Source organism: Rissa tridactyla, chromosome 5 (genome assembly GCF_028500815.1).
Source record: "Rissa tridactyla isolate bRisTri1 chromosome 5, bRisTri1.patW.cur.20221130, whole genome shotgun sequence".
NCBI classification, from domain to species: Eukaryota; Metazoa; Chordata; class Aves; order Charadriiformes; family Laridae; genus Rissa; species Rissa tridactyla.
Genome location: NC_071470.1, coordinates 59893065 through 59913058, shown reverse-complemented (window position 1 = coordinate 59913058; position 19994 = coordinate 59893065). Strand labels below are relative to the sequence as shown.

General features: G+C 43.6%; 1 protein-coding gene across 19 annotated transcripts in view; it reads right to left on the bottom strand.

The window, feature by feature from the left end:
* Positions 1 to 19994, bottom strand: part of EPHA5 (EPH receptor A5) — a 267350-nt gene that overhangs the window by 143456 nt on the left and 103900 nt on the right. For 18 of the 19 annotated variants that reach the window (XM_054202306.1, XM_054202301.1, XM_054202310.1 and 15 more), the window contains one exon: positions 15573 to 16236. In XM_054202306.1, coding sequence (XP_054058281.1) covers positions 15573 to 16170 — 598 coding nt within the window. In that variant the 5' untranslated portion in view covers positions 16171 to 16236. Of the gene's footprint in view, positions 1 to 15572; positions 16237 to 16803; positions 16823 to 19994 lie in introns of those variants that run through there. The other variant, XM_054202307.1, reaches the window with a different exon arrangement.

The window sequence follows — 19994 nt, the reverse complement described above, 5'->3', positions numbered from 1 at the left end:
TGCATTTCCTTTATTACCTTTTACAAAACAGAAACAAGCTATTTAAAGTAGGACCTGATTCTTTTTCTGTAAGAAATGAAGATTCAAAACGTTTTTAAACACAGTGACTTTTAAAGCAGCTAGGAGACTTTAATCTCCTGCTGCCACTGGGAGAGGAGGGAGGGGTGGAAATAAGATCAGAGTCCAAATTCTAGCACTTTAAAAAAATAAAAAATAATAATTAAAAAAAGAGGTTAAACCTGAGTTTATGGGGTCATTTTCAGGAAATTACAGGTCAGTCCCACCTAGCATCAGCACCACATTCTTCTTTAATTAGTAGACACAAAACATTTATGGGATAGAAGTACCAGGAAAAGATATCACAGAGTCCCCAGGATGCCTGCCAAATGTCATGTCAGTAGCCTGGCTGGGGTGCCGTGCAGCAGCCCTGGCTCTCTTCTGAGCAGCTGCTCCATGGGACAGACCTCCCCTTCCTCGGGTAAGGCCATCAGGTATATGCGCTGCTTGTATTTTTAAGCACATCTGAAACAGAGACAATTTCTCCAGTTGCTGGTTACATCTATGTGGCCAAAACAAAAATGATGGGCTTTTTCCCCACTACGCGTACCCTCTGATTTCATGGCTCTTTCTCTGCTCTCTCTCTCTCTCTCCAGTCATGGCAATTAATAGGTTTTTTTCTCCCCTTCAGTATCAACAGACCTATAGACCAACTACTTCAAAAATCAAAACATAACAGAAATATAACTTTTCACTGGAACAACGATGGCTTTTGTTATATTCTGTACAGACTGAACACCACGCTACATTTTCCAGGCAGTGTTTCATGTCATGTAAACCTAAGAAAATGGAGAGGAAGAGATGGAGCGAAGCTCTTCTATTATTTATTAGCCACACAGTCTAGTCTTTGCCCCCACGAGCTACTTGAGAGATCTATGGACACAGCATCCACAAAAGATTTCCTCTCATTAATACTTTCAACCATGCTGATCTACAACACAATACTAAATTTACACACCACTGATTGCTGCAGATTTTTTTTTTTGTCCCCAGGAATGCTTAAAAAAATTAAATTCCTTTGCCTTTATGTCATAACAGTGTGCAACAGAGTGGCATACGAGCACCACACATTTACTGAAGCTCATAAGTTATTGATGAGACTCTTAAAGACTGAGCTGACAAAGCCATTCCACTTTTGGCGATTTAGATAATTATATTTTAGATACAATTTACTTACTCTGCTGCCTATAATCAACTTTTAAGCAAACACTGTGTACATACCATTCTGTTTTAACCTGAAGCAATCCAAATCACTCTACAAATGCAGTTTCATGCAAGAGCAGAGGTCTGCTGAAAGGCATCTCAGCTACTTGTTTTAAAGCAGTGAGTGGGTAATAATCAGGGGGAAAGAATAACACTCATCATCACTTCTTTACATTCCTGTGACTGCTCATTTGTTTATATCACAACAGCACCTAAATCAAGGACCAGAGACATTTGCCAGTTCTTTGACAATTTGTTCAATTTAGGCATTTATCCACCCACCTGTTCTTGCTGAAAAGCTGTTTCCAAACTGCCCCAGAAAGCCCCAGACACACTAGGGTACTCCCTTTTCAAAGCATGGGTTCATTTTCTATTAACTGACACAAACCCAACATTGTGTTCTGCATTAGACTGCAAAAATCGCGCCCTTGAAATATCTCTCTGTCCCAGCCGGGAGAAGGCAAGCGGCAAAGCAGTCACCCGAGTGCTCTGTTCCTCCTAAAGGGAAACTCGGGAGGGGAAAACAATGCACGTACAAAACAAAAGGGGCAGAAGGGAAGTGAGTCAGGGTTGCTGGAAAATATTTACTGGCCGATTTGAACACAAAGGAATCTCAAGCATTCCTCACCATCGCTTCATCGAGGCTGGTGTAGTGCAGTGGATTTGTCGCCGCAGGCTATTTAAGGTAAAACTCAGCCATATTTATCCTCCAGCCATGTCAGTGCAAGTTACTCCCCTGGGCCCTGACAGCACAGCATCACTTTGCAAGGCATGCCCAGCTGTCAAGGAGGCTACACCATCTTATGTTAGAAAGCAAGTGCACGCCTCTTTCAGCGAAGCAAGAGAGATCAGAGGACTTGCTAATGATCTTGAAGCAAGGATGGCAGAAGCAGGAAGCCTGAGCCTCCCGACTCCATCAAAATTGGTTCGTGGGACCTTCAGCAAGACACACAGCCTTTTTTATCTCAGTTTTCCCTCCTAATATCTATCTATGCACTTAATACATGGATGCACAGCTGACAAAAAGCTGGAAAACTCCTCCAGAAGGCAGCCAGGGTGAAATGTCAGAGCTAGAAAGCAGCAGTGAAAGACCTCCCAAAGATCTTTGAGATTAATATTATTCTTTAAGTAGACACTGATTATGGCAGAGAGGGATCACTACAGCTCACCATGTTTTCCAAGTGATGCTCTGGACGTTATAGGCACCTGCAGCACCGTAATCTCAGGATATGGCAGTGACTCAGCCTCTAGAATGCTGGATAAGGAAGGCAGCAGGACCTCAAGGGCAAAAATGCCTTGCCATTAGGGAAAGGAAGGCTGAGATGAATCACATCACTGCCTAACTCCCCCTCCTACATGACTCTTCTCTAGTGCTCATTACTGGCTGAGGACGAGGTAGTGCTGGTCTCTTGATCTGAGAAAGGCCAAACTGTATGCACCACAATCAGGCTTTGCAAGTGAAAGCCACCACTTGCGAGACCTTGTGCAAACCAGTCAGAGAGCATCTCCCCTGCTCGCAGCTGCAGCCTGCGTGGGACCCTGGAGCAGGGCAGGGACCCTGGCATTGGGAGGTAGCCAAGGGCACTTCATATTTAACCCTTGTGCTTGAAGAAGCCCTGCTAGAAAGAGCATTTCCAAGCAGGCACAGTGCCATAGCAGCGTGACTTCATCACTTCACACTTGTAATGAGGAACTACTGATAATTAGCACTGAAAACACTACTGATGTAAGACACAGCACTACTGATGTCACTAGTGCTATCCCCAGTCTGGGTCAGATTGAAGATGGGCATTAATAAAATCATCTTGTACCTCCCATGGTCCTGGAGGTCTATGCCCAAGCAAGCCAGGAGTCAAATGCTAAAGTTATAGCCATTTTGACACCTGAAACGTCTTCCATCAGAGTGCCCACATAATTTATGTATCACAAATACAGTTTGGCAGGATCAAATATGAAAATAATATATCAAGGATTTGTTATTGGAGGGGAAACTATTTGCAGCATACAACAGCCCAACAGAAGAAAAGCCTGACTGCTGTGATGAATAATGCATATTGCCTATGGTGATAATTAACCTTGTACTCCAGTAAGATATTATGGAACAATAAGGCTAATTTGAATGTGGCCCGAAACTTTTCCCAATGGCATCTGGAAATCAGTCTTTGGAACGTACAAAATTTAAATTTTTTAAACCAGAAGCCTTTGCTCAATAAACTTTCAGAAAGAATATTTTTGTTTCTCTGTATTCACAGCCCACACTGTTTGCACGCACATACACAACACAAAACACAGAAGTGGACTCCACAACCGGAAATGGTCTAGCTTGGCTTTCCACAGGCCCTCATTCATCTGCCATCACACAGGCAGTGACAACGTGCCTCCAACTAAATCCCAAAACTCCTCTGCAGACTCAGATGTCCTGCAGACATAACTGCAGCACAACTATTGCACAGCCTCGGTTTCTCCCTGATGAGAGTGGCAAAATGCTTACAACAAGCTCACTGAAAACGAAGCCTGGAACTTTAAGCTAATGCTTTTATGCCTCCAACCTAAAAGCAAATGCCTCCACCTGAAAACACCGACTCTAGTTTGGGCTGGTCTTGCTTTTCTTGTAAAATACTCATTTTTCTGTTAGCCCAAAGCTACACATGGTATTAAACACACATGCCACATTAGAAGCACTGTGTTCTTAGTCATGTACGCAGCGTGCACAAAGCACAGAAAACTACTTGCATATAAAGGCACGACCAAAGACACAGAAGGCATCATGCACAGGCATCTCAATACACAACTTTTGTAAGAGCATACATCTAACTAAGTTTACACAGTCATGGGATCAAGTTTTCAGATAACACTGCTCAACTGCTTTATATACCAAGGCCTGATCTAGCATAGTCTTATCTTGGGGAAAAAAACAACCAACCAAAAAACCCAAAAAAACTCCAAAACAAACAAACAAACAAAAAACCACACAGGAAAAGAGCAGACTTTTTGGCTCTCTCCAAGCATCCTTCTGCCCTGGGAATTGCTGGAAGGCCACCAAGCTAAACAGTACCCTACAATATTTCGGATGGGCAGGGTCTGGCAGGGGACACCGCCCCCCTATCTACCAGTGCACTTAACACACTACCTTTCAGAGCCAGTGCATGACTCACCGCCCTCACCATCAGGATGACACAGCTCTTGTCAATGCCATTTGCAATGCTCAGAACTCAGTCAATAACAGACTCATACAAACATTTTACTTGTCCCCAAGTACCAGATTTCCAGCTGGCAGACATCCCACACACCAGAGAGTGAAAACCCCACCCACATAGCACACAAGCAAAAAAGCACCAGATGTCTGACCTGACTACTGAGCATTGTCACCGACACATGCAGGAGGCAAGAGCCCAAAGACACCAACGATGAGGATGCCAAGAGCAGAGCAAGAATCAGTTGAGCACACAGCACTGCGGCAGTAGTGTAGGGAAGGCTTCCTATGATACACCAAGTCCTGCAAGCGGGCTTGAAAGGCTGACACAGCATTTTAAACTGTAATAAAAAGTGAGGGGTGACTCAAAACTCATTCCCTACTCTTTTCAATCGAGCATACTGCAGAAACACATGGATGAAGTTCAGCTTGTGTCCCCCTGCATGAGATAAGAAAAAGACAGCCACAAAGAGCCAGAAACTTTCTGATATTTGGGAGGCTTGGAGATCAGGATTAGACTGTTTGCTGAGAAATAGGTCTGATTGAGTTACATCAATTATTATGAACTAAATTTCTATTCTATAGGCTGTGCTCTGCTGGCAGCCAGTGCAACACAATAAAGATCTAGGCCAGGAAATCATTTAGTTGTTAACAATTTATTACGAAGGATTATCATCTCCCTCCTACCAAAATCAATGGTAAAATCCCCACCAACTACATAAAGCACAAGGTCACGCTGCAACTCACTTGTGCCAGGAAACCTGCACCCAGATGTATTAGTCTGGGAGCACCACCCTGCAGTAAGGGCTCCCAGTGCTATTTCTGCCAGGTTCACCAGCGCAGGTACCAGAGGACGTTTTTTTTCTCTCCAGGACATTTTTTTTCTCTCCGGTACTAGCTACTCTCAATATGGACCGAAATGCCTTTGCACATGAATGATCCATTAAGTCTCTTGAGTATAAGCCTGTCTCTGCATCTGCCTGTGTGGGCCCGCACTGCTCTGACCCAAGCCACGTCTGTAGGCATTACCCCAGTCTAAATTTCCTGCTGCTGGCTGTGTCGGAGGATGCTACTGCTGTCACAACACAAGAGCAGGTCCTAGCTGCTGCAACACTTCATTTGTCTGGGCAACAGCATGCCTGGAAGGATGACTGCCCTGTTTTAGTGAAGTATGCAAGACAATCAAGGCCAGCTAAGCAAACCAGTTTTGACATATTAAATCATGCTTGAACTGTGAGAGCAAAGAAAAATAATGTAAAAGCTCTTCTAAAGAAGAAAGGCTTTACAAATAAATAAATAATACGGGCCAGCCTTGTGCACGGGAAGGGGAGGAAAGCTTTTATCTGAGCCTGACTGAGGACTTCGGGTAGGCAGAAAGGAAAAGATTATTTTGCAAGACAGACACCTGACCTTTTCTGCAGAGGTTTGTAGCCATTCCCAAGCATTTCACTTCTAGGATGAGTCTTTTGCCGATCACCTGCTCTGGCACTGAAAGAGCATCAAGTGCTCACACAAAAAGCAGCCCCAAACCCGGGTAGGACAAGAAGAGTGAAATCCCATCACAAGGGGTATGCTTACCCCTTACCAGCACACTTAGATGCATGCAAAAACCCTGAGCAACATCTGAGTTGATACCGGAGGGTCTCATGACTGGTTTTGCCACAGCACTCTGTGAACCTTTAGCCATTTTCACCTCAAATTCCCTCTGCAGACACTTCACTCTAGGGGTTGCTTCCTGAAGAGATAATACTCAAGCTGCTGCAAGTCAACCATTGCAATGCAGGAAATCCCACCAGCACAGGGTCACTTGGCATTCGTGGACCTTGGTAATTAACCATGGCACCTCCCCATCATCCTGAACCCTCTCCTCCCTGCTGTGGATTTCTTCCAGTAATTAACACGCCCAATTGCCTTGGATTTATACTAATAAAACGCTGGCTCCTGTCCCAAGATCCCTTCATTGCTAGCGCTTCTCGAACCCGCACAGAACTCCGACAGTAATGAAGTCCACAGCCCTGGCTCTGTTGCTGCCTGGGTTGTGGGCTATCTGCAAAGCAGCTCAGAGCTGGGAAGCTGCAACCCACAGGCTGCTTCTGCTGAATACCAAATCAGCACATTCCCCACGCTCGTAGGGAGCAGCTTTTCCTTTGGCTTTGCTGTAATTAAAAAGCTTCCTTTTCAGGCAGCTTTCGAAGGCAACGCTGTGACCTCTGTCACTGTTGCAATGGGATGACAGACTGTCCGACTCGGTGTAAGACCTCTAATGTGTTATTTGGGGAATTAGTACCACAGCAGAGCGACCCTTATGACCATGCAGGAAGCAGCCATTTCACTTGGTGGATGGTATCTGTGACTCCGGACTTTAGAGATCACGTTGGCTCCCTAAGCAGGCTTGTTTTATTCAAGTAACACCAGTCACACACGTGCAGAGGGACTGGAAAAGTCTGCTGGGGCAGGGGATGCTTTTTTATCTATATGCAGGTAGTCTGGTACTCAATAACGCCAAGGCTTTGGCCATGAAAGGGACCTTTGGGCAGAGATGGACTCCTCGGCACAGCTTCCACACCAGGCAGAGGCTCCAGTTAAGGTGAGAATCCTGCTCAGAAAACACACCTCCAGGCCAAATGTTTTTTTGAAGGAAAGCAACTAACTGAGGTACAAAAGCAAGCCTTTTGCAAAGACAATTTCTGTTCAAATTCCAGCTCTTGAGGAATGGTAAATTTGTTGTTACTTCCCAATGAATCCATCTAGAGATGAAAGATATTACAAAGGTTTTAGGTTAGTCTAAGTCCATAAAAAGAGCACATGGGATTACGTGCAGCACTGACACCCAGAGCCCTGCTTCAGGCTCTAGCCTCTGGCTGGCACCAAATTAACTCAGCCTCTGGCCCAAGGCTGTCATTTGTTAAATGGGGAATAGTGACTTTGACCTCCTTCATAAAGTAGATCCTTCAAGATCCAACAGAGAAAAGCCCTTTGTATGACCTGGAAGTGTTTTTAATAGTCTGTATTAACTATTTCTTTCCTCACACTGGAAAAATCACGTCTGAAGTGACAGCGAAACTACTCACAAGCCACTCAAAGCCTCCCATGAGGACCTGACTCAGGATACACCACCAAGTCTCACCACAAGAATGGGTCACTTTCCAAGTCAGAGCTGCCTCCTGTGCCACGCTGGCCCGGCAAATCTGCCAAAGGAGCTGAGCCCACCACCATCGCCACCACAGTGGGCTCTGCAAGGATGCCAGGCTGAAGATGCAGATGAAGATGTTCTGCTGACCCATATCCTCTCCCACCCACCCTGCTTCCAGGAACGGAACCTCAGGCAGCACAGGGAGGCATGCAAGCAGGGACAGCCTTGTTTCACCCCCTAGCCAGTGGATTTGACCAGATAATGCCACTGAGCTGCAGCTCTTAGAGCCTGAATTTTCAGGCGGGTGGGGGTGGAATTTCCTTGGCCTTAATTTGATTGACTGTCATCTACAGTGAGAAGAAAGTTGTCATCTTAAATCCCAATACTTCAAACTTCATCTGTTTTTTTAAGGACATACATTTATAAAGATAAGACAGGTATATGAAAAGTAATAAGGGACATCCACAAGCCTGGCACTGTCTCTTTTGTTATCTTTTTTTTTTTCTTTAATCTGTTTTGGGTATATGGTTTGGGGTCTATATAGTTCATTCCAGTATTAACAACCTCAAAGCCACCCTGAGGGAAATAAAAAATGGAAGCACATCAGTCCCATGCCCAATACAACCCTAACCATGTGTAGTTCATGGATACCATCATGTCTATACCAGATTAACTTCTTCAGTGACAGAAAACGAGCAAATTTCCAGCAAAACGGGCATCTCTGTTTACATGAAGAGTAGATTCACCTATTTCTAAAGACATCTGTGTTGCAGTCTCTTTGCTCTTATTCCAGTCTACTGAACACTTACCTTACATGGGATACAAGTTTATCCAACTAAAGAAATGAAATAAAAAGCTGTGATTCCATTCATTCAAGGCACAATTGTAGCCTCCTTCTATGGAGCCTGGATTTCAACCTCAATGTTAACCAAAAGCAAGTTAAAATGGTCAAGATGTAAAGCATGCAGAGAGAAAAGCTTATTGAAATGTCAACACATCTTTAACTACTGCTAAGTGTTTCTAAACAAGAAACACAAAACCTGAATTATGAACAAAACACAATAGCACAACTTCATTTTAATACCCCATAAAAATTAGGTGGAATGAGGGTTGTGACAAACTAGCTCTGGCAGACCCTTGGCAGTTCGAGAGATTGGAGCCAGCTTTCTGCTAAAGGTATAGCATCCACATCTTATTTGCCCCCAGGCCGGGGTATCAGGACAAGCCCTCCATTGGGCACATCAGCTCATGGGCACACTATCCAGTTCTGCAGAGCCAGCAGCAGCTTCCAGCAATGGGACAGAGTGGGCAGCTGGGGACAGCCATATCTTAAATCAAGGCAATTAAATTCACTGTATTGCCAACCAGCATTCATATACTTTATCCTTAGTATTTCTCCAGACTTCTTATTCATTTCTAAAAATCACAATTAATAAACAAGCTGTTTCCAAGCAATTCAAATTCAAAGGCAGCAATCAAAGGAACCTAAAAGCACCATGACTAACACTCCTTTTCTCCTGCAACACCTCTCCCATCCCATAATTTAACAAATTCCCTAAGCTACCAATGGATACCCTATTTTCAAGAATGCTAAAACCAAACAAAATCGGTATTCAAGTAAATATCACTTAGTTATCTCGGACCAGACTAAAAAGCGTACCCTAAGATCTGCCCCAAAATATCTTAAGGCTAAGAAGCAAACATGACCTTCACAGTTTACACTTTCAGAACCATTTTCAAACCTTATTTTATTTGCACTGCTCAGCTTTTACTTTGTGGGGGGAATAAAGTACTCCGTAACTGTCCTTCTGGAAGGTGACTGCACAGCAGCCACACTGCAAAGATCAGTGAGGTTAAGTTGGCCAAAGTAATGGCCTAAAAGCACTGCTGCAGAATGAGGAAAGATCTTCAGAGTCATCGGGGTTAGGAGCATACAAGGTAGTGCAGGTTACAACTCATTAGTAAAGCACAATATATTGTGCATACACAGATACCGTGCCTCCTACAATGAAGGCAAATACATGTGCAAAATAAGACAAATATGAGAGTAATATTTAATCAAACCTGTTGCAACACAGTTTTGCTCTGTGGAAAACATTTCCCTGCTCTTGTTAATTATTTCTGCTGCAGAACAAAACACCTAAATATATACACGCATGCACCCCTCTACAGAATAAAACCAATTCCCCCTCCAGCGCCAACTACCTTTTGCTGAAATGTAGCATTCAAGTGATTTTCTTTACATTTGAAAAGATAATACACACCGTGCGGCCAAAAATTCAGCTATTCTGACACCGGTTGGTTTTGTGCCTAATTAAAATTAACTAGGCACTTCAGCTCATAATTATATAAACACCTACCATGCTATACTCCCAGCCAATTTGGTTTTAATCAGAAAAACACAGAAGTATGAATGATGGGCAAAGAACTCCCTGGAGGAGCAACTGTATTTCCAAATTTAGTATTCTCCATATACTGAACATCTCCATCAATGTTTTTCTTGCCATGTAATCACCTCCCAGCAGAACAATTAAAAAGATTTTTATTTTTTTTTTTTTTATCCCTGGACTTTACTTGCTTTCCACTCCTCCACAAGGGTAAAAGCACGCTTGCCTTATTCACCTCAGTGCCAGCTGGGAAGTCTCTCGCAAGACAGAAGGATTTAGCAGTACACTGTCTTTCCAGCATCCATAACAAGGAGTTTAGAGCGAGAATTCAGCTGACCTGAGGTGGAGAGGCATGCAAGCAAGTTGTGGAGGGGGTTGAAGGAAAGTTGCCCCCCTCCTGCGCCTACATCAGGTGCAAAACCAGAACCACTAGCTGCTTCAGAGCAAAAGCCCAAGCTCCAAAATAAGGTTACCTGTGCAGAAGCACATTCCCATTTCATAGATGTAAGGGGACAGGGAAGGCAATAGCTGAGCAGCAGCACTGCATCACCTGAGGAAACCACACGCAGTGAATTCGTTAAAAATACAGGGTTTATTTTTTATTGTGATATCAGCTATGTGTTTCATTCCCAAGTCAGGCCTCTGGGACAGCTGCTGTGCAGACACGGGAACAGAATAGCCATCAAGTGTGGCTCTGCCATCACCGCCTTTGCAAGCCCTGTTGCCTCCCAACCCTCAGTGCCTTCTGCTACCCACCAGCTGAGGGTCACTACCTCTGCCTGCCTGGCTCCTGCACAGCTGCAAAAATCCAATTGCCTCCAAATATCCTTCCAATAGCTGATCAACAGGGGAGCAAGGACCACTCTGGGAAAGTGCCTTCAAACATCTGTGCTGATTATACCACTCTTGGAAGAACATGAGTAACTCTGCTTTGCCCCCAATCAGCCAGCAGCAAAATCACCCGAGAACTGATTCGGCAGGTAAACTTCTGATCTACATAAGCTAGCTACCTATGCCAATTAGTTTTAATTATATCCAGAATAAAAGACCTGCGAACACAAGGTTTTTCTGCAGTCTTTGGTTTCTGTAAGAAATTCTCATTTCTCTTGGCAAAAGCTCAGCTGAATTGCAACACAAGTAATGAATAATCAGCAAAAATAAATATTGTTTTGTAAATGCATTGAGGTATGTTCAGCTGAGTTGATTAAGGGAAGAATAATCAAACAAACATCAATATTTAAGACAGCAGGAGGACTTGAACGTTCTAGAGTTGTTTTACAAAAAAAACATCCAAGTATTCCCTCTGGCAGCAATTCCCTTCTAAAACCAGAAAACCATACCCCAGCCTATTCTCCCTCCAGCCCTCAAAGTTCTTCCTCAGAAGGCAGCAAGGGTGAAGAAAGATTTCACTGAGTTTTCCTCCATTATTTTGTCCACCTCTAACATCTGTAATCTTGTCCATACCTCCTGGCTGGCTAAAACCAGCTGTACTCCTTTTGATGTCTCTCCAAGTAGCAGCATGCACTGATTCTTGGAAAGGAGAGCCTCGTGACCTCCTGAACTCATTACTCACCTTTTCAGCTTGGCTCTCATTCACTGAAGTTTTTCTCTCTCTCTTTTACTTTTTTTTTTTTTAACTCAATTATTTCATTAATTTGTGACTCAGCTCTTAAAGCAGCTGAAAAAAAAAAACAGGTTCTGCAAATCAATTACATCCAAAGTTACCATTCTGCAGTCCCCCCAGTCACTTGCAGGACCTCACCACTGCAAGTGTATTTGGGTCTCATTAGCTTAACATGTCAACATCTGCCCCCCACCCCCCCTTCCACTAGCATGGGCTCCAAAGCCTTTAAAGGTGTAAAAATAAGCACTTCTTGCTTCTCACTGAGAACGTATTGGGCTAAAGGTGAGGATGAATACGAATAGAAGCGACAGAAGGCACCCTTTTCACAGTGATTTTATTCATTTCCTATGCAAGCCCCAATGGTGAGCCCTGCTATATACAGTAAGCAACTAAAATTGAAGTTACAATAAAACTCACCTCTGTCAGTGCAGGAAGAAGGAAAGCATAGACTGGGGCAGGTAAGAAATTGTTTGGCCAAACCCCTAAATGGGTAAAGACAGAGAGACTTCAGTGGCACTACCTCAAGTTTTACAGCATTTTAGGATCTGTCCCTCAACTTTGGTTGAGTACTGCCTGCTAAGGAGGAGACACCATTAGGAGACTTGAAACTGAGCATTTTCCAGCTAGTGAAAATGCTCAGCACCATTTCCTCAAGGACCCGTTCAGGCAGCACCGGCTGAACTGAGGCAAAACCAATAGCCATCGGTCCTTTAGTGGGCATCAAATCACCGCTCTGGAAACCAGCGTAGAAATTCACAGAGCAACTGCTTTCATTTCTCTTATTAACTAGTACAGCAATTTATTCTGGTGAATAATGAACCTTAACACTGGTCCTTTATAAACATGTCCCAGAACGGTCACAATTTACCTCTAGCTGTCCCATAGCAGTTGCTGATAAATGAGCCATGTTGCCAAAGGAGGTGTAAAAATCCAAGTAGTTTGAGCTCTTTACAGTTAACTACTACCTAGCTGCCTACATTAATTGAGAGAGCAGCCACATTATATAAGGAGATTAGACCATGTCATATTTACAACCTCGGTGTCCCCAGTGAGAGAAATTGCTCAGCTGTTACTGTCAGTGCCTTCTTCAAACAGGAACCCTGCTGACAAGATGATGAATTCAGAACATCGTTGCCAATTAATGATTTGTAGGCAGAAGGGATTTCAATAGTTCCCATATGTTTGTGAGGGTGACTGGGATTTACATCACTTCTAATAAGAGAGTGTAGTCTGCTCTGTCCAGACGTGACACTAGAGCTTGGAAAATGTCATCTTTGCAGGAGAAATTTTAATAAACAAAGCCAGGCTCTTCTGGGTTGAAAACGTTCCCCAAAGCGTGGTCACCAATAACTGCTTATGCCTAAGTGAAAGCAAGCAGGGAGACCGCTTGCAAGACACACCAAAGTGATTTACAAACCAAAGGTCAGAAGTTATTTAGGTGTTTGTCAAAGCTACACCACGAAGTGCCAAGACCATCATTATGTCAGCCAGGAGCATGGAGTGCATTTCCTAAACACCAGCCAGGCTGTGGGGAAAAAAAGAAACAAGAAAAAAGCATCTACAAGCACATAGGATCTTTCTTGGTATTACTTATTCTGCTTATGGGCTGCAAAGTTTAACTTTACCATCCCAGAAAAAAAAAATCTCATCCTTGTGAATATAATAATATCCAAACCAGAAAGCATTTTACTCACGCAGGATATCAGCATGAACTCCATACATGCTGAACGCAGACCTACTGAATGGCCTAAGGCTGAATGTCTCCTATCGACCAAGCATCTCTGAGCCAACCAGCAGGAAACGCTTGGCACGATGACCTGGGTTAAACACAGGACATCCAGATTGGGCCCTCAAACAGACTTTGCCGTAGGCACTCGGAACCCAACATCCCATTGATTTGGTGATAGAATTTGGGGCTTTCCTACAAACAAGAATTATGGGCCTTAACAGCTCTAGAGAAATTAAAGTGATAAACTTCTGCCGAGGGTGCAGGCTGTAGGTGAAGTATAAAAGTATTTTATGTGGATATGCCTTATGACAGAATGGCAAGGGTACATCGCCACAAAGCATCTTTGCACTTCCAAACTACGATCACAGTCCCACCCAACACAGTCATAAATTATGGGGCCAGATGCTGTCCTCTCAATTCACTAAGCAAAATAAATTTAAAAAAAAAACAACCCACACCCCAAAATGGAAAGTAGAACCTCAAATCACTAAGGTCTTCCGAAAGCACCCCCCAGAGCGCTGTCTCAGCACTACTAGACATCCAATTGCTTTACAGGCACAGTAGGCTCTTCCAAAACAGTCTCGGTTTTCTAGTTTAAACCACTACAGTTTTTTGGTTTGAGGGAGTTTATTATGTGTTTTTTGTTTGTTTTTGAGCACTCTTAAAGAGTGCTTTGAGATATCTCAGGCTGCTCATGCAGCGTGGGAGGGCAGGATTTGAAAGGTGATTAATGGATGCACCCCTTTCCTCCAAAAATTCTTACAGGTGACTGAAGTCAGCGTCTAGACATAGCACCCAACCAGTGCGTGTTATTTTGGGACATGGTATTTTTAGCCATAATGAAGCAGATCCTTGCTGATCAATCTGACCCACATCCCTCATCTTTGACAGTCTAGATGTCCTCAGCTTGGGCTAATGTTGATCTTAGCTCCTCTTGTGCAGTACCAAATATCGAGTCCAACCCTTCTTCCCCCCTAAAGAGGAGAAGTATCTTTATTGGCACAGGAAAAGCAAAACCAAGACAGATTTTACAGTATTGACTACATCTGCAGAAAATGGATACTATCCTGGTTAAAAAGCACACTCCACATGCTGTTTAGTAGAGGTTTCTCCAAAACCAAACGTATCTATATTTTCTCTCCAAGTCAACCCTTGAAGAGACTTGAACTACGTAATCTTCAGGGGAACAGTGTGTGACCAAGGACTAAAGGATCAAGGCCGCAGTTTGCTTTGGATATGCACTGATCTATCCTTTGTACCAACACTACAAACATCAAGAATGAGTGTCTGGAATGAGGTGAAGAGAAAATGTAACGCCGACTTCGGTTGGAGCAGAATCCCTCTGCCTTCCCCACAGGCTATCTATTACTAAGTGCCTGCAAGTATAAGGCAATTAAGATGGGACTGATGACCAACATATAATACTTTTGGAAAAAGAAAACTGCGTTGAAATCTTTTTTTCTCTCCCCTTCTCCTTTACACCCAAGTAGGTTTTAAGCAACCTGTTACATGTTTATAAAATTGCCTATCCTTGAGCTTCAGACACCCTAGATCTCTCGCACAAGGGCCCTGATGATTCAGGAGACCTATGCTGACCAGCAAACTCAAGAATCTTAGCCAGCTACCCATGTGAAAACTTCAGCATATATGGAAGCATTTTTATCACGAGGGCTTGAGGTTTAACTCTAAACAGCTGAGGATCTTTGTATTAAACTATTTACCAGAGAGGAAAATACATCAACTCACACCATATCCAATTCGCAGCCCACTTGGTTAGAGTGATAAAGAGAGAAAAACATACTCCTTTAAATACAAAACCAAAATGTACCTTGCATGGGGAGATTAACCTCAAACATTCCCTGGTACAGTCCAAAAAAAAGAAACCAAGCTTCTAAAATTCATAAGGAAACCCCTATTATTGAGGAAAAATAGCGTAAAGCTTTAAATAACAAACAAGATTGCAATCGCTTCATAGATCCAACAGTAGAGTGCTCCAAAAGTAACAGTGGCATGCCAGACTCTCCTTGTTCGCAGCCCTGTAAGCGGAAGGAGCCATACAAAAGTGTCAAGTCCCACCACACCCAGCCAAGGCCTCTCTCTTCATGCTTCCAAGGATCTCAGTGGAAGTGAGAACCCAACCCACCATTGTCAACTCAACCAGACATGAAGGACATGGAAAAGAAGAAAGCCAAGACCACACATCACCTCGGCAGCCTCAACACAGCACCCTCCCTGCAGACCCTTACCTTGGCAGGTGTTGTTCTTCTCCTCGTACCCTGCCTTGCACAAGCACTTCCCGATGGGCACCAGCCATTCCCCCTCAGCACTGCAGTGCATCTTCGGTGCCTCGTCGGTCACTGAGTGGTTGACACAGACACCTGACACCTCTAGCAGCTGCGAGGAATCCGCTCCTGTGATGGTGTCAGGAAAGCGGGCCAGGTTGCGGACCACAGATGGGCATTTCTTGTAGTACACGCGCACGGAGACCAGGGCGATGCAGGCACCCACGTCCTGAAAAGCGAGGTAAAATCCCTTTTTTGTTAGGGGTCCAACATCTCTCACCTCCGTGTTTAGCTTCATAACTCTGTCGCCGAGGTCTAACTCTGTGAAGCTCTCATCAGCAGCAATGGTATCGATCTTGATGTACTGGTTTTCTTTGATGTTCCTCCCATCTTCATCATCTGATTCGAAGTAATACATGTTAAAAGTCTCTTTGCAAGTCCCAAGTCCTCCTGGAAGGCTGTTACAGTCTCTCAGGGTGAATTTGAGCTCAATGAAGATGCGGGATGCCCCTTCATTAGAGATCCAGCTGGTCAGAAGCCAGTTGTTCTGATTCTGTTCCATTACCTTGCATACTTGGTATGTGTGTATCGGAGCATAGTTTTCATCCACCTCACCAATTTCTTCCCACTGTATAAAAAGGAAAAGTATTACTTTTTTAAAAATTTACAGCTCCTGCAAAATTGTAGCTTTCCTATCTAAGAGCACCTTGGGCTTCAGAGGTTCAGGAGGACTTTTAGGGGGAAAAAATGTTTTAAATGGCAAAGTTTTCCATACTGGAGGCTTGACACATTTCTGACAAAGTCAGATAAAAGACCCTTTAGAAATATAAAAGGATGCTAGTTAAAACCTTTTGTTTCAGAAGTGGGAAAACATATTGCTGGGTTTGTCCACTAGTACTTTTTTTTGTGAAGAAAACAAAAGCAGATGGGGCCATGAGTTGTCCTTTTCCAATGCATCCACATAAGAGGAAAAAACGCTATTTACAGTCTGCCTGTCACTGCTCCCCCAGGCTCCTTTCTACCACCTCCTCAAATCACTGCCCAATGCAGTGCGGACGACCACATTTCTCCAAGCTATTCTCCCCCACCAAACAGCCTGCCAGAAAAATCAGCCGAGTGATACATGAAATAAATGAGCCTTTCTTCTCCCGAAGTGTGCTAGTCAGGAGTTCCTGCTCATGCAAAGAGAAGATACCTCCAACAAAGGTTACAGCGATCTGCAAATCTTGAGCTGTTTGTGTGCTGCACAGGTTTTTAAGCAGCGCTCCAGATAACTTCTTATAGCTGTTTGTAGGAATTGTAGCAACTGTTTTTTCTTTTTATTTTGGCCACACTCTGAAGTGCATCACTTGGAAGAAATGCTTTTTCCTGATCCAGCACACCACAGTCAGTAGCACTGCATCAGTGCCTACAATAGAGACACAACATTAATGTTTCCTCTCTGCTTTTGACAACTGTGGTGTCACATCAAGAGATTAGATTAATCCATGTAACTACAGCAAAGAACCTGGGAGAACCAGTGACGGTTTCAGTTTTGTTCCCTTCTACTTTTGACCTGCTCATCTGCAAGGGCTTAACTCCCAAGGTCTCTTCCATCCCCTGCTCAGCATTGCTGCCCACATCTAGTCACAGCTGCAGACGCAGCACCAAGCAAACACACAGAGCTTAATTTAAAGGTGCTCCAGTACAAGGTTATAGCTATATTCCAAGCTGCATATCTTCTAAGGCCAAAGGCCAATTTTTTTTCATTGAAAATACAGCCTGAGACGAAGTCGAGAGCCTTCTCAACCCAGATGCCATTACTGCAGAGCTGACAGGGAACACCTTCAGAGCCAACGTAACAATGAAAGCTTTTCAAGGGAAATGCCGTTCTTAAATTTTAAATTAAAATGGCAACAACAAGTAACATGAAAACATCACCTGACGCTATAGCCCAAACTGAGTTATAAATACCACTGCCTGAAAAGCATTTCCTCTCCTTTCTGACCTGGGATGTGAAAACTGGGACTTCTGCAATTTCAGCAAGACGTGCCCGCCGCGATGCACAGAGTTCATATGTACCACCAGTCTTCCAAGTGAGGGACCTAACCTGAGGACATTTTTGTCATGCCAGCAGTATTTTAATTTCTAAACCCTTTTTACGTCCCTGGGCTTTAACAGGCCATGACCCTACTGTGATTAACATGTACTTGTCACTTTGCTCTTCCTGGTAGTGCCACAGAGATAGCTGGAGATATGCCTGCAGCGAAAGTTAGGCAGATCTGTATAGGATTCATGCCTAACTTTGAGGAGAGGCAATTAACAATTACGAAGAATAGAGCCATTGAGAAAACACACAGGAAAAGTATGCAAAAGAGCACAAATCTGCAGCTAGCTTCTCCACATTCCAGTAAATAGGATGGGTTTAGATACATGAAATTAAAAAGCAGGAAAGCACCATTCTTCAACTACTGTGGTTAAGTGCTTAATATGCTGCACATATATGCTTCCAAGTGGATTCATTTAACATGACACTATATAAATGCAAAGTCTTATTTTTATCACAGTGGAGATTTTCCAGTTGATTAAAAGGGAGGCTATCCCTCCAGTCCCCCCGACCCAGGTAGAGGTCACTGCCGAATCAGCTCGGGGGACAGGTGAGCACATCCCAATATAGCCCAGGAAAGACCTTAATGACTGTAAACCTTTGCTTTTTCTGTCTGAAGGTTAGCGAATCACTCAATCACACACATCTTCGTATCTGCTGGTTAAAGTGTTAACCTCCAGCAGGAGGTGGTGAAAAGCATTCAAGGGCTGGAAATCACTCGGGCCAGTTTTAGCAAGTGAGGATGTGTATGGATGGCCACAAGGTACACAGTGTAACTCTGTACAACATTTAGGGAGCATCTAATGTATATTTCTTTCAGAGAACTGAAGTTTGCAGTGACTGTGATGTTACAGTAATATCATTAGTGACCCAGCTTGAAGGTGTATCGAAAAACATCACTTCTCTTTTTTAATACTTGCCAGATCAATTTTCAAAGACCCAACCGTGATGCTCTCCGGAGTTACAAAATTAAGCTCATTTCCATTGCTGCTCCAGTTGTGTTAGTGGGAGTGAGTATAAGAAAGCTAATTTATTCAAAAACTAAATCCAGTGATTCATTCTAATGGTTGCTTCCATGCACTGAGAGGACTAAACACCATGAGGAGGAAGGTGCAAACATAAATACATCAGCTGCGAGAAATGGCCTATCACCTAACATCTCAGGCTTCACAACGGGCTGCATTTCCAGCACCGTAACCCAGATCAGAACAAGTCCTGCCATCACCACCTGCCATTAAACCTAAAGCAATCATCAGAGAGCAAGAGGAAAGGGAGGTGCTAATGAGCTAAGGCTGCTTATCTCTGTATAATCCTCAAGGGAAAGCCAACCAGATTTTATCAGAGCAAGCACTATTGTGCAAAATCTCTGCTCTGTCATTTAATCCCATCTTCTTCTCTCCTATGTGCATGTAGGAGTTCAGCATTTCTTTCTCTTCAGCCGGGTCTGCCTCCCCCTGGAGACTGCAGGCAGCCTGCTGCCCTTCTGCTTTTACATCCTTCCACGAGAAGGGGATGGGGGCTGCAGCAGAGCCCCTGCGCCTTCTGCCTGGTCCCAGCTTCCCAGTCACTACAGATCTGGGACAAGTATTTCAACCGACAAAGGAATACAAACTAGGGGATGAAATGCAGCGCCTTACGGTTAATGAAAAAAGAAAGCTCACCACATTAAGAAGAGACAGCATCTAGCTGAAAATATTGGCATGAAAAAAATTAAGTACAACTGAAAAATTGTGTAATATTATAATTCCTCTCTGCAGCACATATTTTTGAGATATAAATCAACCCCATCTGCAGGATTAAAACAAAAACGCAACCATTAATTTGCTGCTAAATGTTTTCTATACGTCTTTTATAGCCCTAAGAAGGAAAACACAAATGCATTTCAATGGCCTGATGTTAAATCATTTATAGAAGACCTATTTCTGAATCAGAAATTTCCAGTACACTACTGCTGGCAAGTTAACAGAAGCTCAAAACTGCACTCAGCTCCATCAATAGGAAGCATGCAATTCGTGCAGGATGTCTGCCTATGGAAAGGCCAAAGATATCACACATCTAACTAAAAATATAAGAGCTAAAAAAGCATTTAGTGGCACAGCCTTGGGTTAAACGGACAATTTTAAAACATATTCACCAGCTGTCTGCTACTCAGGCTTGTTTCTAATCTCCAGGATTCCCGGATTGCAATTTGCTACCACAGCACAGTAAGAGGCTGCTGCCCCAAAAAACAAATACTGACAGTGGGGATGAAAATTTCAGAGCTCTTGTTTATTTGGTTTTAGGGTTTTTATTTTGCAAGG